Source organism: Accipiter gentilis, chromosome 4, assembly GCF_929443795.1.
Source record: "Accipiter gentilis chromosome 4, bAccGen1.1, whole genome shotgun sequence".
Lineage (NCBI taxonomy): Eukaryota > Metazoa > Chordata > Aves > Accipitriformes > Accipitridae > Astur > Astur gentilis.
Window position 1 is genome coordinate 28,988,795 of NC_064883.1, and position 24,841 is coordinate 29,013,635.

A 24,841-nucleotide genomic window follows, 5' to 3' on the forward strand; every position below is an offset into this window, starting at 1 on the left:
GAATAGAAATTTGGAAGACCTGATCTATGTCCCATTTGTGCTGTTAGAAGATTTGGAAAAGTACTGGTTAATGTATTTGAACTGGGAATGCTCTTCAGACTACTGAATAGGCTGGTGCCTGGATTTGCCTCTTGCTTCATAAGCATTGGGAATAAGAGTCTGTTGCAGTAAGGCAAATGGAGAGTCTGTGTCATTCCTGGGGGTGAGGTGGGAGACTTTCTGGGGAGGTGGGTCACAAGTCCCATGTCCTTGGTGACATGTTTCGTTTTGCAGCAGAGTAAGAGTGGAAAGGACAGAGAAGGGAGAGCAATAACACAAAACATAAGAGTAAGTTAATTTTACAAGCTATAATGTTGTCATTCTTGTGGAATTGTTAACCCAGGAAGACAGGTGAGCATTATTTATTTATAAATATGAAACAAAATCTGATGCCATTAACTGCACGTTAATGAAGTTACTAACCAAACATTTTCTCTCTTAACCTAAAAGTTGTTTCCTTTTCCATTGTCACCTTTATAAGATCTATGTGTTACCAACTAAAATCTATGCATGTGAGACAGGACCTGGTTCTGCTTTCATTTGTCCTGGCTTTAGCTTCACTGGTCTCAGGGATTTTGCCTCTCCATAGAAGTTATAACTGTTGCAACCTCATCAAGTGATTTCAAAGTGAGAGTTAAAAAGTGAGGCGATACAGAGTGAGGGTGGTCTTTTGTGTGTACATGCATGTGTCACATTAAGGCTAGGAGGTCTTTGGTGCTATTTCTGTAGTGGCTTCCAATAAAATGGGTTTGCTCTGCCAGGTGGAAAGTAAAATTGACATTTTGCTGAGTCTGAGGCAAACTCTTCCAAGCATCTTATTGTTTGCTGAGGTTTGTTTGTCTACAGTGTACTGCTACCAGATGCTGTTTCACCATTTCTGAGAGCTCTGAGACCAAGAGGTACATTTCTATAATTAATAATAGAAAACAATTTCCTTTTTAATTTTAACGATGTCAGAAAAGATCCAGTCCATCATGCTTTGTGAACCAGCTCCTGGCAGCTGCTGAATAATAGAGGGAAAACTCCAGCTTGCTTTCTCTCTGGTGGAGGTACCATGGTCCTTGTTATTCATTAGGCCCTGTTTTCATGCAAGTTCATTAAATAGAATTGGTGAGTGATAGGTACCTTACTGCCTGAAGGCCACTTTGATTACCATGTTTTAGTGTTATCCTTCTGCCACTGTATACTCGCAAGTACTTGAGGAAGCAGTAACTACAGTGCAAGTAAACTTGCTGAATTTTCTGACATTCGTAATGATCCCTAGGAAACTGGCTTCCAAATTTGCAGTTGCATGCTTTTCAAATAGTGTTATCAGTAGTTACCCTGCCAGGAGAAGGAATACAAGTTCCAGAGTTTCTGGTTCCAGAGGTTTGTTTCATGCTTTGCTTTGGCTTCCCGCTGCAAGCTGGAACAATGTCATCTTTCTTGTATCTCTCTGGTGTTGCCATCTGCCATTGGGGTTAGCAGGGAACTCATTTTAGAATTGGTTAAGCCGTGTGCCGGTTTGGGACCTTGGCTCAAAAACGGTGCATTGCTGAACTGAGGGCAAGCAGAGCACTGAACAAATTAAACCTAGAAGTGCATTTCCTTCTTCCAGCTTAGATTTGAACTTAACCTTAATTTTGGTGTGTGTATTGTTATACATCTTGGAGGATTAATTAAATGTGGCTATACTTATGTAGTAAAGATTAGTTATAGTTCAGATTTATACAAGAAGAAAGCTGTCCTGCTTGGAGCTCTCGCAATGGAGGAGGGCTACTACCAAGACTTTAAGCCACCTTGACGCACTTGTGAGTCTGGGCTCCTCTGTGGAGGTCCCTGGCATAACACTGACCCAAAGCCCCAGCAGGGCTCTGGGACCTGTTAAGCTATGGGCGATATGCTCCAGCAGACACCCACCTAAAATTTCTGTGGATACAAGAGGACTCAGTAACAGAGGGACTCCGTGTTGGAGACAGGACAAGGGAATATTTGCTTTCATATACATGTCTAGGCAAAATAGTTTATTCTCAGTCCCTTAAAATAAGTATGCTTCTTATAGGTCTGTATCAAAGCTGGTGTTATACCATGAGCCTCAGAGAACATTTTTTTAATGGGTGGCTTTTGTAATGTTAAATGGAGGCTGACTGTAGCTTTGTATAAAGGAGGAGCTCAGCTTGGGCAGGAAGTGGCAGTTGGGCTGAACAGGGAAAAGTGGCTTTTAATCACCGGGGCACAGGAATAGCCTTGTTGGATTAAGTGCAAACCTGAGGGAAAAATAATGAAGAGCAGAGAGAAGCATCATTAAGTATCAAAAGCAGTCATTTAGAGAGAGAGCCTTCCAAGGAATTTAAATTAATGGTCAAACCCTCCAGCTCCAGAAGGCAACGGAGTGAGATATGAGTCATCAAGGCTACAGTGGCTTTGGATAAAAGGTAAGAATCTAGATTTGAGATAAGGGAAGCAGAAGAACAGATGAAAGATTTTCAAGGTGTCTGTCTAGAATATGGTGGCTCCATATAGGGAGCTGGATTGCCAGCCTTCTGGCTAGCCTTGGACCTAGAAGTGAGGGCTTACCTATAGGACAGTTACTACTGAAAATTAGGGCATTTTTCCTCAAAGCTGATAAAGGTTGCGAGAAGAAAGTAAGCATTCAGAGCAAAAAAACAGGATTTCATGGTGTACTCTTGTGGATGATCTCTCCTTGGTGTCCTGGATGAGAAGCAGTAGGCAACTAGACAGGTATTAATTTAATAAGTATATTGCTGTTTCATATTAGTATTAGTTATAACCTTTTGTTTCTGATTTGTTACCCAAAAGTATAACCCTATGTCTTGCCCAAAGGCATTTTTTAAAACGTTGTGCTTGCCTGGTGTAAAGAAGAGGCTGAATGAGCTAGCAAATAGCTGGCACATAGTGGGTCCTGTATATTCATGGTGCTAGCGGACATGCAGCTCCTCTGTGGGACTTGTACCTTATGATGAGTAAGTATACAGCTCCAGGCTGTGAAGATCAGTGTGAAGCTGGTACTGTCAACTAATGAGAGCCTGGGAGGAATTTTTTTTGACAGCAATAATATGGTGCTTCTTCTGACTGTGATATGACCCTTATGATACTGCTTGAACGGCAGTCTTGCCAGACCATGGTCTGCAGTGTTCTTGGGCAAGAGGAGGAATGATGGCTTTGTCACAAAATCATTGTTTCCTTTGATAGATGAAATTGTGAAAGAAGCTGGGTGATGAGATTGAAAGTAATCAAGAAGAATCTGTAGTTTAATAGAGCTCAGTTCATAGGTTAAACCTACAAACTGTGCTCCGAACTTCTGTGTTCTGAGGGACATCCCAACCTTGAGGATGGGAGACTTGTGGCTGGAAGATAGAGATATGTTTGACAAGTAGAAAAACTCTAGTTCTGATACTATCTTGTAAGCAAGATTAACTTTCTTGATGAGTTGACACATTGTCAAACTGTAGGGGCTACAATCCAGAATAAAGCAAAATTAATATAAGGATATTGATCAAGCTGTGGACAGAGCAGTCACTCTGCTGCAGGACTTGACTCTTTTCTTGAATGAAAGAAATACGCTTTTAAAATGCATGCTGCTGATGGACAGAACCTAGCTGGGAGTTTTGTTTTGCTAACAACCGCCAAGTTAACAAAAAGAGTCATTTAATTGACCATGTCAGACTCTGTTTTGTGGTAAAAGATGCTGTGTCTTCATTCAAGTACCAGTGAGGTGGGTGTTTTCCTTCAGTTGCAGTCTAATTTTGCACTAATATAAAATGAAAGGATACTGCAAAATTGAGCAAAGATATTAAAATTTGGATCCTTTATGCAGCCATCTTCTCCATCTTGTTTCACACAAAATACTCAAGTAGCATTTCAGTAAGAAATGATTTTGTGACTAGGAGCATCATTTATCCAACTTCGCATAGTTGGACTCAACTCAAGACTCCTGGCAGTCCTGAGTAGTAAAAACCTCTGGAAAAATGGGCCAACTTGTCTTAAAGATGGACTGAATGCCAAGGAACAGGAACATCAGATTATTGTAGCCTGGTTTCCTAATGCATTTTCTTATGCTGTTAGCTGACGTCTAAGAAAGCACCAGTGCCAGCTAAAGCTTTCTTGTGACTGTGGCATTGCAAAGAGCATTCTCTAATGTCTAATAAAAGGTATGTCCTCATGATGTAGCCTCTCCCTCAGCAGGGACACTGCTAAGGTATCTCTTCTCTATTATTTTCATGAAGCTTGTGGGAACTTATCAAGTTTCTCACCCCTACTGCACTGCCTGGAACCAGACAGTAGGTCCAAAGAGTTACTGTGGGTTGGGAAAACAGACACAAACTGTTACACACCTTCTCCTGTGTGATCACGTGTGTCTAGTTGGTGTGTGGAATCAGCCTAAAAATAATGTTTAAGAGTTAAGAAGTCATTACATTAATGGTTGCTGGGAAATGCAATAGAAATGACAAGTAGAGCAGCTGACTAGAAAATGTTGGTTTAGCAATGTTGTCCATGTTAGCTTATTAAAATTTTGTGCACTCTTTTCCACCATTTTATTCCCATCTTTGCATCATGCATCTAAGTTACCCATTGATTATAGTGGCTATTTGTTAGCTTTTGGGTGAACTATAGGAAATTTTCTCCCTTTCCAAATAGCAGGGCCAGCAGGCCATCCATGCTGGTGGTGCTTTAGCAGTCAGGCTCTTTCTAAAGAAGGGAGCATCTACCAGATGTTTGGCCACGCCCTTCTGTGAGATGAGCTGTGAAATTCCTGTGCACCTTCTGTTACTCTTTCCTATTCTGAATGAGTTTTCTTTGCTTAAACTCCACAATTCTCTTGATGAGTTACTGGCTTGGGCTGGCTATTCTGGTATTTCCTGTTGGCCTTTAGAAGAAAATGTGAATAGTGTTCTTAGTATTGTAAATAAATATTTTTAATAAAGTTTATAAAAGTGAAAAATGGATTTCAGAATGAAAGTCATTTGTATTGTCACAGTGCAGATAATTGCATTTATTGGCAGAGGTAGGCCAACTGTGAAAATCTGGTAAAAAAAATTAACTTCAATAAGTAATACAAAACTGAGGTTTTTAAAATTTTTTAAAACATTGTAAAATTCTGATAGTTTGTTAATAATTCAGGGAAACATGAACAGGTGAGAACGAGTACTCCACTACTCAGAACTACACCTTTCCTGGCGATCAGGAATAGATCCAGCTTTTCCCCCATCGAATGTTTTTGGCAATGCCTCACATTCTTGCAGCGTTTGGCAAGCTTTCTTAATCCCCTGTCTTACTGTGTGGCCCATCTTCCAGGCAAACTTTTGCAACACTTGCTGCCAAGTCACAGATGAATGCAGAAGTAGTTGGCAGAACCAGATGTCCGGAGGTAAAGGACCTCTGTGTATTTTGGCATATTCCTTGACAGCTTCTGGAAGGTCTTCTGCAGATAATGTTTGGTATTTCCAGTATTGCCCATGAGTAAAGCACAAAATTATCCTAGTGATAGGAAAAAAGGCGTAGAGATTAAGTATGAAGAGAATTCTCTCTAATGTAGGTAAGACACTAAGAAAGTGAATTAGACTTTGCTCTTAATACAGTTTAACCTGTGCTAATAGTAAAAAATGTCTTAATTTATCCTCAAAGCCAAGGAAATCTGGCCCTGAGAAAGTGCCTTCAAATTAATCACACTGCATTATTTAATGGCTATAAAATTATCAGTCCCTTTGGTGTGTGTTAGCAGGTTCCCTGTAATTGCTGCACGGTTCTCTAGGAGAGGAGAAATTGTAATATTGTTGTTTAGCACATTAATCGGAAGCGGAGTTTGATGTGTTCTAAAATGATATTCAGGTTACCAATAACAATTCCAATCTGTCATATAAAGAGGTTTTTCTTTTTCTTTTTCTTTTTCTTTTTTTAAGTAGCCTGATTGTAGCCTGCACAGGTATTTTCAACAGTAAAGAAAAAAAAGTCTTAAACACTGTCATTGCTGAGAACCTTTAAGTGTCCAAGCTACCCAGCCTCTGAAAATTGCTAAATTGCTATAATTTCATCCTTCTGTAAAGGATCTCGACTGTGGGAAGCATAGTTTGTAAACTGACCTTGGGTTCTCCATATGCATGACTACAGCTGATGATGAGTTTTCTGCTGCTCATCCCCCCACCAAGTAACCTGCTTTCACACACTGCTAAATTCACCTTTTTTTCCCTCTCACTGTCTTCTAAGCAAGTACCGTGATCTGTATAAATTTTTGATCTCCACTCTTCCATTTCTTTGCAAAATGCTCCATTCCCACTATTTTTTTTTCCCCACTAGCACTTGAATTTTTGTCACGTTTGTCCAGTAATGGGCTGATAACATTGGCATCTTGGGAGTGATGGAGAATCAAAACAGAACAGGGTTCCTCAGACATACAGCTGGGTGACTGAACTGATTCGCATTGCAAAAGGGGTTAATTAGAAGTTAAAGACTCTGCAGTCTCTTACATTTAGTGAATGCCCTCCTGCTTGAACTGGGGATGGTTTGAGATTAACTTTTCTGTTTGTGGTTTGACAGTAGTAACAAAAGTATCCTAACATAAAACCATAACTTGAATAACTTGCTCCATTTTCTGACTATTTTGACAGAGATTAATAAAAAGATTAATAAAAAATCAGACATTTTAACTTTAACAATCACATGGCGTTTATAATTACCTGTGTGAATGAGCTGAGACTCCTTACCATCAGTATTTACTCTGGTCCCATGGCTTAACAAGACAAGAATAATGAAAAATCACATCAAAAAGCAGTGGGGAGTTTTTAGCAAAGCTTCAAACTATTGAGACAAATATTGTCCTGACAGCTACCTTTGCTCTAAGCTGAATCAGATCAGCTATTGTTGTGCTTTGTCTGAATCAGAATTTAAACAATTCGGTGCCATTTTAAGTACTTTGTTGTTGGAAAATACATTTTTAGACTTGAATTTAAAAAATAATTAACTCCACTGATGCACTCAGAAGGGGGAGAAAAGCTACGGGGGCCTACCAAGTAACCCTGTGGTGTATATTATGGAGTGGCCAGCCCTGTCCTGTCCTTTTGGCAGGCTGGCTGCCTCCCGAGCTGTCTGGAGGCAAGCAGGGGGCTCCCGGGTGATGCACCAGGCCCTTGGATGTGTGGACGTGCTCACTCTTCACTTCTGAGCAGGCTGCAAGCACATTTTAACGCAAAACTCTGCTACTGAATGGTAAATGCAGTGAGAAAGTATAATGGGCAAAGCCTGTCCGATGACAGAGCTGTCACTGACTTTGGCAGGCAGAATTTTACTCTGATTTTTATCTTCTTTCATTTATTTTGATGAGTGAGCCTGCTTGACAACATGATAAACAGGATCGGAAAGGAGCTCACAGGGTCTCGCAGGACACCAACCTGCTCCAGCTGCCATCACGTGCCAGGCACAAAATGACTTTTACATACGTAGCATTTTCGAGAAATTCCATATGTGCTGCCCCTAACCAGGGTGAAGAAATGTGGGCTTATTTGTATTATTTCTGTTAAGCTTTTTCTATCATGACTTAGCTCTCATTCCGTCCTTTGAACAAGGAGTCGACATTAGAAAAGGGGCACATCCTCATTGCTGTATGCATGTGTGGAAATACAGATTTTGAAAGCTGATCTTTGAAAAACTTGAAATAGCCAAGTCAAGGCTGGCTGCATTTTTAGGTTTTTTTTGGTTTTTTTTTTTAAATTCTAAAATTACTGTTTTAACCCCTCTGCTCCGGAATGCCTCAGGACAGATTTATTTGGTGGTTTATCTAAGTTTCTAAATTACCTGTAGGACATGATGCCACATGCTTTCTCTTAAACTACTAGTTTCCTTTCCCCCTGTTCTCCCCTTCTATTTTCTGCTGTGGCCGTAACACCTGCTTTATGTATCTGCTGAATACTTTGTCGCTTTGTTTCTTCCTAATTAGATCTGATGAAGGGCTTTCTCTCTCTTATGCCAGAAGATTTGGCTCAGGCTTCCAAAGCACGGGTTATTTGAAGGATTTATTTTCTTTCCAACAAATATATTCTTTATCACATTAGATTTTTTCCAGCTTTGTCCTTTACAGCAAGCAGCATAAAATTAAACCAATACAACCTTTTTAAAACTGGTTTAGCTGTTGTGTCTGTGTTGATTCAGGAGCTATTTATCTATAAATCATTTCAAGATAAATATTCACTGATTATCTTTTTTTTTCCTCCTGACGACTGTGTAATTTAAAGCATACTATGTTAAATTTGAGCGTCGTTACATTATACAAATACTGAAAGCTTAAAATATAAACTTGCAAACCAGGGAACAGACAGCAAGAATAAATGTGCTGTGTGAATTGTACAGATGCCTATTATTCTCCTTTTAGCAAGTATTATGATAAAGCTGATCTGAATTGTACCCAAGCCATCTATAAGAACTAATGGGTGGAGGTTAAAGCAATGCAAATTCCATTTAGGAGTGTGATGTCCTGAAGGGCATATCAGAGGAAGGTTGACTCCATAGCCACCGTGCATCTTTCACTGTTTGCCTCAACACTGGCTGCTGGGCTCATAAGAGATGTGATACAAGCCTCAATGGAGCTTCTGGTCTAACCTAATGTAGCTGCTCTTATGAATTAAATAAAGCATGATTTTTGAAAAGCTGATGGCCACTGATGAAGAAAAAAATACGGTGTTTTTATTCCCAGAGCCTTGCTTTCACATTTATAATGAAATCTGAAACCAGGTCAGTTTTATGCTTCCTTTTTTTGCTTATGTGGAGGCGGATATTTTTCACACATCTGCTTTTTTTGGTGCTGAGTTCTATATGGATCAAATCTTAAGTAACTTAGCAACAGATTAATATTTTACTGACTGTGCCTACCCAGTCTGTTGTGGGTTGCTCTGTCTCTGAGCTCCTGGTGGCCTGAAGCCCACGACCAGTAAGGGTGGGCTGCCCTGGCTGAGCTAGTACAGCTTTGCAGGGCTCGGGCTCTGGGTCTGCCACGGGGGTCGCTGGGACCACGGTGCCACTTGCCGGGGCAAGGACAAAAGTTGCTTGCATGTGCGTGCTGTGTATTGTGTGGATTCACCCGCAGACAGCCAGGAAAAGCCTCTGTATCTGACAAAAGAACCCTGATTAAACAAATCTGGACTTTGTTTGCTAAACGCCTTCTGTACACCAGCAAACTCTTAGTTTATTTATTACCCTTTTCACCGTAATATTTACCACCATCAGTTAATAGAATATTAACTCTTAAATCGTTTGTAGAAAGAGGGCAATTTTTTGCTTTCCAGGAAAAGTATTTTCCCCATTTTTGGCCACATGATATTTAGTGTTCTTCCCTGCCTAGCTGCTGCAATTTCTTTAAAAAAGTCAGGCTGTAAATAGTTCCGTTTCCATGCAATGTTGAGCACAGTGGAATTTCAGAGTTCGAGACTGCATCTAGAGGGATCTAGGCTGCTTTCTCTCCTTCTCTCCATCCCTTCTTTCAACAGACTGATACTCTGATCCCTATGACACCTTTGCATGGGATTATGTGGACTGCAAGAAACAGAATTTGACCAATGGTTTTTAAGGTGTGCATTACATCTGCCAAAGGCTGGAAACAAGGATAATATCCTAGACCAAGGAAAGATAACAGTATTTGAAATATTTTGTTCATTTTCAACTTCTAGACTGGTCAGCGACAATAAAATAAAAGTTACAGACTTTTATTTGGTCTGAATGAGTATTGGATGTGTGTGAAAGGATCATCAGTAAAGCATTATTTTAATGCAGAACAGATTCATAAGCCTGTGACACATTTTATGTGAAGAATTTGTTCAGTGGGCATGGATTATGGATATGGTACTAGGGGTGCTGCAGTGTTTGCAGAATACAGTAGAAGCTACTTCTTTTCTTCCTTGCCTTCAAAAAGAAAATGCAGTCTCTATAGCAGCCTGTTACAAAGCAAGAAGCCAGAAAGGCAGAACAGAATTTTCCCCTGAAAAATTCTTTTTACTACTTTTAACTACTTTTTTTGCATTTGGTTAAAGAGGTTTTGCTGTCGTTGGACTTGCACACACACTCATCCCACTTGGATTTCTCCTGTCCTCCACCCTGTCAACAGTCACATTTCTGTAGGGTGAAGATGAAGTGTGAAGAAAAATTGTTTGTGTCTTCTCTTCCCATTTTTCCATTTTTTCTTCCTTTCATGTTTGTACAAAGGCTGAATGAATTTTCAGTGGTTTTGCATGCCAGTTTCTTGCTTATTAGTTGTTTTCCAATGGCAGCCACAGGCCCGCAACTGCATGCACAGACATCAGATTGGCAAAGGGTGCAAGAAAAGACAATGCCCTCTGGGGAACTGAGGCAAAGAAAAGCAAAGTGGCTTTCCCAACATCAGGCAGGATTATGTCCCAAAGCTGAAATCTGAGGTAAAAAAATTGAGTTTTTCTTAAGTGCCAGTGCAGACTGTCCTCTCTTGGTGTGCATTTGATTTTTGAAACTCAGATCTTTTTTACTAAACCTTGTTCTCTGTATCTTCCTCCCAGTCACAGGCAGTTAGAGATTGAAGTATATTCTGAAGTCACAGACAGTCAAAAGAAGTGAAATGTAAGGAAGTGAGAGAACAGAGGGTGTTTTAGTTAAATCATTCAATTGTTCACCAAGGAAGTGCTAGTGTCTAGTTCCTATTTGTGGGGGCATGTTGGTATAGGTGCACCTATGCTATGCGTACACCTATACTGATGGGAAGAGCATCTAGTACAGTAGCCTACTTTGATCTGATAAAGTGAAGTAAGCTATACTGAAGGAAAATAATTTTACCAGTGTTTCTACCTTTATGTTGCTGAACTGTTTCTCCCTTCTGTACTAGGAAGAGTCTGTTTGTTGTACGGAAATGGTCTGACAGTAGATGTTCTGTCACTGTAATAAACTTGCTCTGGTTGTCCCAGTGTCAAAATAAAGCAAAAGTGAAGTTGATTTAAAAAAAAACTTGTTTCACATATTACTTCCTCGAAAAGGGACAAGAGAGCTTAGAAGCATGGGGGTCCTGTGGTGTTGGTTTGCTCTCTTCCACCTGCGTCAGATTTAGGTCTGCAGCCATTTTCTTTAACCGGTTATTGGCTTTGTTTTGACTGGGTCAGTCTCCACACCGCTTTGGTTGCCATTGTGGCGGGGGCACCAGCACCAGCACGTGCTGCCTGCAGAAGGTTGGTGGCTTGGCTGCAGGTGTCCATGTTCTTCCTCACGTGGTGTGAGCTCCAGCCATCTGAAACCCACCTGCTATGCTGGGAAGAGTGCTGGAAACTGCAGGAAAAACCACAACTGTCTGATGTCCCACCTAGAGCCAAAGTACAGGAGTCAAATTTGGCACTTGGTTGGTTTGTCAGTGCGACAGGCTTGATTATAGCTGTCTTTGCTGTTTCTTGGTGATGAACAACAAGAAAAAACATTGGAGTGGTATATGATTATGGGAAAAGTTGCTGAGAAAATACTGTCAGACTGGAAGGGGTGCCTATTTATTCTTAGAAGTCTGCTGACAGTATCTTGTAATGTTTTTATGCTTGAATGTACATCTGAGTATGCAGTTGTATGATCATCTGCATGACTTTTCTTTTTTCCTTTCTTACAGTGCATGCCAATTAAAGGCCTTGGATTTGTGCTTGGAGCCTACAAATGTATTTGCAAGGCTGGATTCTATCATCCCAACATCTTCTCAGTGGACAGCTTTCAGAGTAAGTGCCTTTGCTTGAGTTTAAAAAAAAAAAGAAAAAAGAAAACAGAGCTAGAATTAATAATGCAGGGCTCCTTTTTATCCTCATCAGGGTTATACAGTAAAATCCCAGTGGTCTGCAAGTTTCAGATTATATAATCACTTAAGGAGTTCTAGCCCTTTGGTTTGTCATTCATGATACTCGTGAGGATCCTGTAAAACATACCCGCTTGAAGAATATTTGATTTGTAAATAAATTTAAAAACATGAAAAGAAGTCTTGCTATGGGGAATTAGAGATTTCTGGCATCTGTGCTCAAGCATAAGCATTGAGGGAATTAATCTAGTAATTTTCTCTTTGGTCAGGGCAAACTAGAATGCCCTAGCTTCTGGCTTTGTGCAGGCTTTAATTGTTTTCATTTTACTTCATTTGCAAAGGATAATCCAAAGGAGCATCCAAACTCTTAATACTTGCTGATGAGGAATTAGAGATTGGTCAGGCTGCTGAGTCTTGTTGGCTGTATGATATGGATGACATACAGCCTACACTTGCCCAGAATACACAATGTATGGTACTCAGACTGTGATGCTCACAGTAAGGGAAACAGAACTCTGTTGATACTCAGCAGGGAAAATATATAAACTGCATGCCCAAAGTTGATGTCTGTTACTTTCATCATATGACCAAAGCATAATCTCTGCGCAGATTTTGTGCCAAAATTATTGCGGTTATACTAGTATAGCTCATACTGCAGTCACAGGTGTAAATCTGTTGCTTGAAGGTGTAACAGGGCATCCTTCTCTGCCTCCTACTTTCGAGTAAACACCATCCCCATCTTTTTTGCACCATCTTTTAGCCAAAGGTTCATGTTGTCAGCTCCCTGCTGTGGAAGCAGTTTGTAGGAGATGGGATTGACAATGAGTAGCTTTCACCAAGCTTGGTCCAGGACTGCATGTATTATCTCCTGCCTTGTGTGAACATAGCTGTTCCTGTCTCACTATAAAAATACTTCTAGTAGTATTCAACACTTCACGTGCACCTCTGTGATACTCACAGATACAGATTCAGGTGTTTTGTACTGGTAAATCATGTGCAGGGTTACATGACATGGTACTTGTAAAAGCATGCCCCCATGCTACAGAGCTGCAAATAAAGCTTCCAAGTTCCTTCCTATACTAGTTACTCTTGAGCTCTGCTTTCTTACATAAAAAGTGATGGGGATTGTAGATGAGAGTCAAGAAACTTTTAGTACTAGGAAAGCTTTAGAATTCCCTATTTGTTCACAGCCCTGAGTTCCAGATATTAAATCCTTTGACCTGTGTCATGGGTTGACCTGTTTTTTATTGTTTCAGTCTGGTTTGCATATAGATTGGCCAAGATATCTTACCCCTAACTCAGTATATCTCATATATATATATATGTATATAAGAGAGAGAGATATTTTGTCTTCAGTATATATATGTAGCATAAATAGCACAGTGTGTTTGTTCAACAGTTTACCTGGTGAGTGTTTGTTTCCCTTCTCTTTTCATATTGTGGAGTGTCACAGAAGGCAGCCTTGTGATAGTGCTCTTTCTCTGAGCTGTGTGAATCTTTTGATAGAGTAAGGATGATGTTTAGTTGCTCCTGCAGTGCGGTGAGTTACAGTGGAGTTAGTATTTAACTCCTTGAATGAGCATATAGGAATAAGCCTTCTTAGATTTTTGTCGTACCAAATGCCACAGAACACACAAAAATAATGTGGCTAGAGATCATAACAGCATTGATCATTAAGGATGAGATTCATATATCTCATATCAGCTGTCTAAAATCTATATGCTTGGTATGTATTAGTCACCTAGGTTTCAACTGCATTCAGCATCAACAGCATGGCTCGCCTGGAGGGTAATTCTGCTGCTTTAGAAAGGCAGAATTTGTCGTTAGATGGGAAAAGTAACTCTTCAGGCAAATAACCTTTTTTCTCCATTTAATATAGAAGCTATAGCTAACTATATATCTACCATAGGTTGGATATTTAGATTCTGAATTGCTAACATAGAGTGAAATCTGTCTCATGAAAGTGTTTGCATATGCTGATGTTTTAGGATGTGTAATTAAATGATCTGGGGCCATTTTGATTTGAGCACGTGTTACTGTGAGCTAACATTAACATGACTTTTGAAACAGTAATAAAGAACTGCTTTAATTTATCCAGATGCAGCTCAATCTGCTAAGCTCTGTAGGTGATTTCAAAAAGTGAACAGTGAGACAGCTAGTGTGAGACTGGAAATGACTGTGAAGTAATGGGAGAAAAACCAGTGGTTCAAGGGAACTTAGCCCAGTCACCCAGCTGCATTCTGTAAAAATCAAAAAGGAAAAGATGACATGGTTAAAACGGCTGTAATATGCATTTGGAGGTTCAAAATGATGCGAATACAGGAATTCTAGACACGAATCCTGCAAGCAGTTTTAACAGAAACTGTCTGACCTGAAGATCTCTTTGTGGAAATAAGTTGAAGTCTGGTGATAAAAGAGATGAAACCAAGTAAAATGGTACTCGTTTAGAAAGTATTCCTAGTGGAAGAAAATAAAAAGGCAGGAAAGATTTGCAGGTCTCGAGATGTAAGTAAGCAGATAGATAGACAGAAAAAATTACCAGTTTTGTACTTGTGTGGATTGAAAAATTGGATCAAGTGTGTTGTGTCTTGAAATGGGAGCATTTCTCAATGATACTAGGATTCTGCACCACAGCAAAATATGGTTAACTACAGTTGCAGATTGTGCCTCAAGTGTCAGAGTTTTAAGCGGGGGCAAGGTTCTGCTTTAGGCCCAGATGAAAGTTTTGGTTTGAGTCTGAAAGATAGCTGTATAAAATGGCTTTGCAGGGATGTTGGACACTCTACATGGTTTGCTGGTGGGAAGGCTTAGAAGATTGCTTATCCGCCTCCTCTGCAAATTCAGCTGGGGCCCTGAATGCCAAGATGGAATTTTGCATAAACAGTGTCCTCTGTAGGAAAGATTCTGCAAATTGGTTGCTTTTCTGACTTAAAGCAGCATGATGTTGCTGCTCCCAGGGGGGTTGCATATGTTGCCAGTTACCAAAGTTTGTGGGGGTCAGGAGCACAGCTGAAATTTAGGCTGTTTGCTTACTGCATAGGAAGCCAGGTAGAAGAGCATTTCCCTCCCAAGGGTGACTTTGTTTTTCAGAACTGACAGTACCAAAATATGTAAAAACTTTCTATTTTTTCTGCATTAGTTAATGAGGACCCTGGGTACTAGTGGGGCACAGTTATTGCCGTATTTCCAGGGTCTCTTTTGAGGATGGAAATTGATTTTAGAAGAAAATGTATTTCATTTATGCAAGCTGCATTAACCTGTAAGTGCTTGAGTACATGATTATGCACTTTCTCCTAATGGCTCATTTTTAGGTAGCACTATTAGTGTAGGTAGAATAGACTAACTGCTGACTACATACATTTTAACATTTTTGTAACACCCTTCTCCAAAGCACTTGTGTTCTCTGCCTCACGGGGTAATCAGGTTTGCATTGGAAGGTCCTTAGTAGAACAGCAGTGCTTTGTTCAACCTGAAAGTTCATTCTTTAGCAATGCATCATCCATATATTGGAGAGATTCTGCTCAGCTCTTGTTGTTCGGATGTGGAACCTGCCCTGTGCAAAAAGGTGCTTGCACCAGAAGTGGCTCTTTTGTCTGGATATGGGACTTTACTGTCTCTAATGGTGCTATGATCACATAAAAAGTCCCAAGAAGGGTTTCCACTTCAATGAGAATTCCCATTTTTTACACTTGCCCTCATCTTTGGTTCTTCAACAGAACTCGCATGCGCAGATCTTTGCATGTATGAAGGCTGTCACTGACTTCAGTGATCCCTTTCTGGGGTGAGGATTATGACCATGGCTGATTATCAGGTTTTGATGCTGGCAGGGCCAGTTACATTCACACACACTGAGTTACTGCATCATTGCTGATGCTACTGGTGTTGTTTCTAATTTACTCTATTATAGAACAGGAGCAGAATCAGTCATTTGTTCTGCTCAGCGCTCAGCATGCACTGTGCTTTCTGTGTTTATCTTCTGAGTTTTGACTGGGGTCTGGGATGATTTTGTTTGGGGTGGTAGCAATCCCTGCGCTGGCACTTAGCAGTCTGTGGTGCCATTCTTACTTTGCAGAAAGGTCTCAGCTGGCAATGTCACAGCTGCTGAGGCACCCCTTGCATAGCAAAGTCTGCTTAGGAGAACCAAAGCTGATGCAGAGTTACCCTCAGGAGACCATTTTAAAAACAGATGGGCTGATCAGATGGAAAAATAAGACTAGGAGAGAAGAGAGAAGAACTAGGAAAAGAATATAATAGAGGGGACGCAGCTGAAGCATTTAAGCTTTTTGTTTTATTTTTCCAGTACTCAAGCATTTTCCTTATTATACTTCATATTAGTTTGTGTCCCTGTTGCTGCTTTCATCCAATTCTTTGTTCTTTTCTCCTTCCATTTTATCCTTTTTTTGTTACTGCATTTTATTTATTTTTTCTTTTCTTTTTTCCTTGAGGATGGTACTTTTTTACACCTTCCTCATCCTCATTTTGATCTCCTGGAGCACAGTCTTTCAGTGTTTGCTTCCATCTCATTCGTGTCAGTGCTAAAACCGTGCCTGCCTTACATGGAGCAGAATTGGCTTCTTGTCCATCTACTTTACCAGTGTCTAAAATTTATTGCCATCTTTTTGGGAGGAAAAACTGATTTTCTTCACTGGAGGAGGCATATGTAATCCAAAAGAGCTGCTGAGGTAGGAGAAGGCATGTCTAGCGGTCTGTAAGAGGCAGTAACTTCATGCTTGGCTTGGACTGTGTATGGTTTGAATTGATGTTACATTGACTTTGGTGAGGGGACAGGGCCAGACATAAAGGGCAGAAATGTTCAACTATGCAGTGGGCAGCAGTGCCCTGAAACATATAGTCAGGGCATAGTCAGGGCAAGGGTGTGGGTGGACAAACAAGCTCCTAGTCAGTGGTAAATGCAATGATCAGTTCTTTCCCAAGAACTTCTTTTAGAGGATCTGAAAAATGTTCTTTCTTTTTGGCAAGGAGGAAAGAAAAGATGGGGATTACTAATAACTCTTTATCATATTGTGTAAAATCTCAAGTAGATCCAATTTTTTAGATCTTTCTTTTATTAGCTATAATGAAGAATCATCTCAAAGTCAAAAGATAATCAGTCATAGCTGGCAGTGCAGGAGATGCATATCAATGATCTTCCTTTGTATACAGCAGACAGCATGACACCAGACAGATCTAAGCAAAGGCTTGCTGTTGTGTTATGAATTCATATCCTTGGGATATTTACTCCAACATGCAACTGTTTATTGGCTGTTATCCCTGTAGTATGTGATGAGCATACACATGAAGAAACTTCCGTGTATGACTCAGATAAGAAAATGCTTGATAAAATGGATTGTAATGTACTTGCAACAATTTGCAAGGTTGACTATTTCAGAAATAAAGTAAGAATATCAAGTTTAGGACCATGCAAAATTATCAAGGCATATTCACATAATATTTATGACTTAAGTAATCTCATAACTTTAGGTTTTAAATGATATTTTTTCAGTGGTTAAGTTTTTACACTGAAAATTATTTAGTTACCACAATAAAAACATATTAACAAATGGCTCATGTGTGGCTCAGAAATGTGAGGTTTTAAAGAGATTAAATAATCTTTTTGGAGATGGGCTAGTTGAAGGATGACTCTTTACAAAAATGATAAAGGAACAGGTGTGTGGTGGAAAAGCAGGTTGACGTGAGTCCACATGTTGAGGAAACGAAGTGGAAGACTCGGACAGTAGGGTGTGGAGTCTCTTGACTCTTGATTTGGGTATGGAGATGGGAGGTGGGAGACTGTGACTTCTCTCTCTGACAGGACAGTGTGGATCCATTTCTCTAGCTGTAATTTAGAAAACAGAGATATAGTGTTAGATATGGAGAAGGTGGTTTCTGGCAAAGCTCTTGGAGTGATAATGGGCTGAGGTCCATGGCTGTTTGCTCTGAAAAGAAGTTCCAGTCCTAGGTTATCTTCAGGATTAGTGTTCCTTAGAGGTTCCCCACCTTCTTGGGATGCCCAGGTGTGGTTATTTTCTATCTCCATTCCTGCCTCCCACAGACTGGGTCAGAAGGACACAAGATCTCTTCTTGCTGTCTGCTTGTATCTAAGAAAATCTGGCTACCAGCATGAGTCAGCACTACTCTGCTATATTCAGGTTTCCAACATCTTTGTTTAGAATAAAGCCCCAAAGAGAAATCCACAGTCTTCATGAGAAATACCAGCCTGTTCTTTGCTCACTGCAGGATGCGGGAGTGAAGCATCCTACACTGAGGATGAGGAGCACAGCATTGCTGGAACTGCTTGCCAAGTAAACAGACTTAGATATACAGCTTCTTCGTCCCTTTCCAGGCTTTGCCTCTCAGCAGATGTGTGCTCATGCGCATTCGTACATAGATTTGAGAAAGCAAGAAATAATTACCCTTGTAAATAACCTTCTGCTTCAAATGTTTCAAGCTAAAAGTCTGAAGACAGTTTCATAAGCCAATATGCATGTGCTACATCAGTGGAATAGGCTGTCTCTTGAGTTAAGACTAAACAGTGCATGATTTACTACTTTCACTGACAGAGGAGTATTTTGATCAAAGATATTAGAGCAATTCTCTAGTCTTGTAAAAAGCGAGAGAAGTTATCGCACATGGTACACCATTGATTTGGCTTCAGCCACATTTTCTTGTTATATTAGTATATACTACATATATATTAACATTTAACAAACATATTATATATGTTTATTAAACATATATTAAACATTTCAGCAAATTCAATTTTCCTTCTTATTTAACAATATTCTTTTTTGCCCCCTTTTTCTTTCACCTTTTTATTCCATGCATTGCCTGTAGGGTAAGCAGTGTTACAGGGCGTTATGGGCAAGTGTTAATGGATCAGAAAAAGTAGCAATCCTCCTGTAGTGGGTTCACTTTGATGGATGAGATGTCAGCTCAAGAATCACTGTTTTTTGTGGACAAAATATTAACTTGCCAATAGGTTTTCCTGGTTTCTTGGTGTGCTTCTGTGAACAATAGAAAATTATACTTAGTGTAAGTACACTGGTTTTGCTTTGGGGACAGAGTTAATTAAGAAGGTTTTAATCTAATTTGAAGCTAATTAATTCACTAGATAGCATCTTTATGAAATTGAGGAATAATCTGAAATAGGATCAGAGCTTGTACTGTGAACATTAAGTAGTTAATGAGTCTGTTCATGTGTCTGTAAAATCCTTTCCTTATTCCCAAATTTTTTGAGGTAATTTTTTTCCCCGTTCAGAATTCTCCTTCAAAGAATTTACTGTGCAGATTTAGCCCACTTTAAATACAATGGGAAAGCATTTGGCATTTAATAAGCTCACTTTCCCTCATATCTAAATTGGTCTGCATTTTCTGAATGTGACAAAGGAAGGTGAAATGAGAAAAGCAACCCTGGGAAGACATTTTGGAACTTAATGAGAGAGGCCAACAGGGAGGAAAAGGGAGTCAGCAGAGGACTGTTTTGCTCCTGTATGGATGAACTGCCCACCCTATACAACTAAAGGTGTCTCCCCTTACCCTTCTGGTACTTTCAGGAAAGGATGCAGAAAATCGCTTTTCTGGTGGTGAATTGTCAGAGGAAGTCTACACCTGCCTACCTTGCAGGGAAGGATGTTCTTACTGTACAGATGATACTCCCTGCTATGCACAGGAGGACAAGTATTTACGGCTGGCTATCATCTCGTTCCAAACGCTCTGTATGCTGCTGGACTTCATAAGCATGCTGGTAGTCTACCATTTTCGCAAGGCAAAGGTAAGCAGATGTGGTTTACTTTGATATTCCTGCCCATTGTGTGGTACAGACTCATTTATGTTAGGTGTATAGCTTCTCATTTTGACAGTCGAGTACTCGGGTAAGGAGCTCAACTCAAGGAGAGGATGGGATTTCCAAACCAGAATACTTCGCTTTAGGTGTGGACGTACCTAAATTGTTTATGTAGTTTTTGAAAAAAACGCTGAGCAGTTTGTGTCTCCCAATGAAATCTGCTTACATTTATAGATGGTTAGCAAAAATCAAGGAAACCTATTATGTTAGAAGTAATTTTGGAAAATCTGGCCAATTATGCAGGTATCTAAGGAGGCATGTGGGTATTTATAGTCTCGGAATCTTGAAAGTTTCTGTTTTACCACTGCTGGGAAAGATGTTTAGCCTCAGTATATTTACGAGACTAGCTGGAAAATAATTACATCAAAGAAAAATCTTTCCAAGTAATTCTAGTTCCTAGAGAGTTTAAACTTGATTCTATGGTTAAAGATTTTTTTCCTCTAAGTATGAATATATTAAGGAGTGTCTGTAAATTGCTGATGCAAGCTACGGATATGTTTTATGTACTAACCTAATGAACTTTCTGCATTTACCTCACTCAAAATCTTTTAACATGTAAGAACTTGTGGAATCTCACTGTTGCCTCAATAAACACAGGATAATCTCTGAAACTTCCAATTTACTAAAAAAAAATGAATTGAAGCTGGCACATATTCACTACTTAAATTTGGGAGACGTAGGTGTGCACACAGTATGCTACATTGTTGAAATTAATAGCTTCATCCACTTTCCATAACTAGATAAGCATTTCCATTTTGGTTTTTGGAACACTTGATCCCACAGTCTTCCTAATCCTGCAGTGTCTGTGTTACAAATGCATGGCTCATTTTGAAAGACTTTAATATCCTGGCAGGAAATCACAGAATGAGCAGTAACATTCTTTTTTTTTTTCTCTTCTGTTTCTGACAGAGTATTTGTATTTAATGATATTGCATAAAATGATTCAAATTACAGACTTAATAGTATTTATGAAGTTTTTCATTATGGAAGAAGTCTATTGTAGGCATGTGTTTAGTTGCTTAGCAGTAACTTTGCAGAAGAACTTTATTCCAATTTTGCGAGGTTTTAGTCCGCATGGTAATGTTACTTGCTTTTAAAGTCATAGACAACATCATGAGAGAAGCATTCCTTGTGAGTAAAAACTTTACTCTCTAGATGTACAAAGTGAACTGAGTAGATTACCTCATATGCAGCTGTTGCAAGTTTGGCTTGATTGTTTTTTTCCACACTGAAATACCGATTGTTTTATAAGAAATTTCTGTATTTTCTCATAAATAGTTTGAGATCAGAGGTGTGTAAAATTGCATACACTCTTGCACTTGCACACTTACATATGTTCTGATATATGTATCCACTACAGTAAAAAAAAGATAGATCTTTATTAAACATACTACAGAAATCTCATATTTCACAAAACCTGCTAGTAATGAAAGGTGCATTTTTACTTTTGTGATGATTAGTCATTGCTCCAAAGTAGGCTATGAGTAAAGAACCAGATGGGATCTGAATATTTAATATCAAAGCAATACCAAAGAGGCATATACATATCTTTCCTTGTTTCTAAAAAACTTTTCCCACTTTGTGAAAAAGTTTGAGCTCATTTTTTTCCAGATTACCTCTTACCATTAGACATCATGACATCTGAAGGAGTGAGAACCAGACATACACCAAAACGTTCTTTTTTCTGGAAAGAAAAGTAATGCCTTTGGTACATTGCATTTCATTCAGTTGGACAGAGTTGTATTCAATTATAGTTTTTGTACCTTAGAAGAGAGTTAACTTTGCTCTAAATGTATCTCTCACAAGGAAAAGGTGAGGAAAAATGACAGAAAAGTAATATGGTGATTAACAATCCTTTCCTGTATGATCGATGTTTTCAAGGAGTAGAAAATGATAAATAGATGTTCCATTGCTTTTCATGTCATTCAGCTCAGTTTTTTCTTGGATTCCTTTTATGTTCTTTATCTTGTTGGTACAGCATGATTTTAAAAAGAAAAAGATCTTGTGTGATTACCATGAAATGAGAAGCTGTATGAAGGGCAAACATACTGAGAACAATGAGTATTTACGTAAGAAAACTGCTGGTTACATTGGATAATGACAGAAGTTTGGAGTGAAGGAAGAAAACTATTAACTGACTGTGTACTCTCCACCAAGGGGGGGAAAGTCATGAAAAGAAAAGAACAGATATTGAAATATATTCAGAATATCTGCATTTTGAGAATTTCCAACTGCTAGTGAAACAAACCTCAATTAGGTTAGTATATCTGTCTATGATTAAAGTTACCATGTTAAACTGCTCATTTCTATTGTGCTGGGTGGGTGTCAGAGAAGAGCATTTTTTGGATTCTCTCCCACGTATGACACCACAATATTAAAATAGTTAGAAAAAGTAATTTTTAATATAGCATTTTAACAGAAAGAATTGTACTGCTACCATATCAAGGAACAATCTTCAAAGTCTTTAAAAGAGCAAAAGGTGGGGGTTAAGAATAAAAAATGCTACATTAAGGCCCCAGTGCTGAAAAGAATGAAGAGTAGATACATGGCATTTTGGTACAGTTGTTAATCAGTAAAATGAGCTCAGTAAAATGGAAAGACAAATGGGATCAGGTTACCACTCTGGTAAAAGTGACTGTGCAAAACACTACTTAATGCTTGTAGTTCATGGAGGCTCCTGGTAAATACTAACTTCAGAAAGCTAAGGTCCTGAAAACTTAAGGTCTGCCAACAGAAAGCAGCTTGGGAAGAAACACCCCTAGCACCTTGACTGTGATACTGTGAGTACAATAATTCAGACAAAGAATGATAAAGGTCCATAAAGACCCTTTAGATTGTGATGGAAGTGACAACCCTGGTCTCAAGAAAAATCAACATATCACTAAGAGCAGATGCAGATCAGAAGTATTTTAGAGAAGTAGTATCTCAGCTATTGAGATCATAGTGGTTGCACATATTATGACCAAGCAGTACTTATAATGGAAACTGCTGTGGAAGAGTCACTCATCAGCTTAGTTTCATCAACAGTGCAGAATATATGCTAGATCCAAGCCAGTTACTAGAAGATCAACCATTGGTAAAAGATCTACTGCTCCACTTCCAAAAAACATAGCAAAGAGAACAGAGATGTTTTCAACAATTACTGCCAAAGTGTTATTGACAGAATGTGACAACACGACTTTCATTTTGACATGATCTTTATTACTGACCTAGGATGTAATAATAATGATCTACAGGGAAACCTGGTAAATATCAACCAAAGTGATTCCATGAGTGAAAGATCTTCACAAAATAAATGATAATAAATAGGCAAAGCCTATAGCAAGCCAGATGACTGGCTTCTAAAATCCAGGCTTCTCTTTAGAGAAACCTTTAGAAGTCTCTGAAGTTTTCAGTCTCTTCTTTTGGAACTTCTAAAGGTTCCTCTAAAGAGTCCTCTTCTTCAGACTTCTGAAAGAACTCCTCTACAAAACTGCTGAATTATTTACTGTGGAGTAAGCTACTGCTTACATTAGTAACAGTGGAGGAGGAATGGAAAATAGGAAATGTGACATCTATGTTTGTAAAGACTTCCTGTAATGGTGACAAGAACTAAAGATCAGTAGGTCCAGCTTACATGCTTGCAAATTCATAGAAATGGTAATAAAAATTAGAACTACTAGGTCCATGGATTAAAGTGGAAAGTGCTTTTGTGAGAATGTGATGCTGTATAAATATATTTATAGCTCTGTGAAGGTGGATTATGAGTATGTGGATATGAGAGTACTTTTTCCAAGGTCCACCACCAAAAGCTCTTAAAAATTATGATCTCAAGGGGCTAGGTGAGCTACACTTGTTGTAGGTGACCAAGAGATGACAGAGGAAAAGGTAGTGCAGGAAATATGGTATAAAATCATGTAAGACGGGGAGATGTTGACATGTGAACAAATATTCATGGTTCCTCTTCAGATATCACTAGATGGTGTTCAAGGGATCTCTCAAGTGGTTAGAAAAAACCAAGTAGGTGTTTTACACAACTTTTAGTTGCTTTATGTCACTCATTGGCAAAGAATATCATGGATCCCAAAGTATAAATCAATTCAAATAGAGATTAGAAGGAATCATGAAGGATATTTCCATTATTGGCTGTTTAAACACAGCGGTTTTGGTGAAATATCTGGTGCAGGAAGTCCATAATTTTTATTGTTCGAAACTGGGAAGATAGACCAGGAAGGATCACTCTCTGGTGTTCTCCTTTAATAATGCAGCACAGGCCATGACCTGAGGTAGGACACTAGAGTCTGAATCAGAAAGCCATTCTTTTGTTCTCCTGGCAAAGAGTCATTAAGTTAGATTTCATGCCTCTTCTTGAAAGCATTGTAGTTACTCATGTAGACCTGCATGTAAGATAGGTGGCAAAACAAAATTCAACTCATTTGTCTGAGACACAGTTACTCCAAACTATCGCTGGTACCACTGACCAAAATCGTGGCATTGCCAACATGTAAATGAAACTGCAAATTAGTGACTTCAAGCCGTAGTCAGCATTGGCAAACAGCACAAAATGAAACTGCGGAAAGATACTGTGAGAAAGCTCAGATCGATGCTGAGGAATTCATTTGAGGCTTTGTCAAACACAGGTGAAAGTGACTCAGCTGCCCCAAGATTAGCTCAGCAGCAATGTTATTAAACTGCAAGAGTCATAACTGGAGAAAATCACAGGCAGAAAATGTGGCCCTTTGCCAAGAGAAGAGAGAACTCCAAAATGGTAAGAATTAAAAAAATCAGGAAGAAGGTACAAAAGGAGTAGCAGAAGCTAAACCACTAGTGAAAAGCATTGTAGGAAAAAGACAGAAAAAGATGACAGATAAAGCAGATGCCACTGCTATAATGGGAAAAGACAAGGCATTTCAGCAGGAGAGTAAATGGATGAAATATGCCAAACAAAGAAAAAAAAGGAAAAAATATTAACAGCTAATACAGAAGGGAAAACAGCTGTGCTGATCACTTCAAAGAAATTTTTACCTATTCTAGACAACCCTCATGCCAAGCAGTAGTGAACGCTGAAAACCCTGAGCCTGGCATTAATGCAAGCTGCAAGAGGCTGAAAAACTCCTGTGAGATGGAAATGCATGAAAACCCGTCAGAAAAGTTGATGACACCTGACAGCACCAGTTTGACACTGAGGGAGTTGTGCAGTGAAGCCTGGG

The 24,841-nt window shown here is 39.2% G+C and overlaps 1 protein-coding gene across 1 annotated transcript in view; it reads left to right on the plus strand.

Annotated features, from left to right (window-relative positions):
• The window catches only part of GPR158 (G protein-coupled receptor 158), a 205,973-nt gene that overhangs the window by 76,555 nt on the left and 104,577 nt on the right, over nucleotides 1-24,841 (plus strand). Inside the window, exons 3-4 of the mRNA XM_049798758.1 lie at nucleotides 11,633-11,735; nucleotides 19,363-19,580. Coding sequence (XP_049654715.1) covers nucleotides 11,633-11,735; nucleotides 19,363-19,580 — 321 coding nt within the window. The remainder of the gene's footprint in view (nucleotides 1-11,632; nucleotides 11,736-19,362; nucleotides 19,581-24,841) is intronic.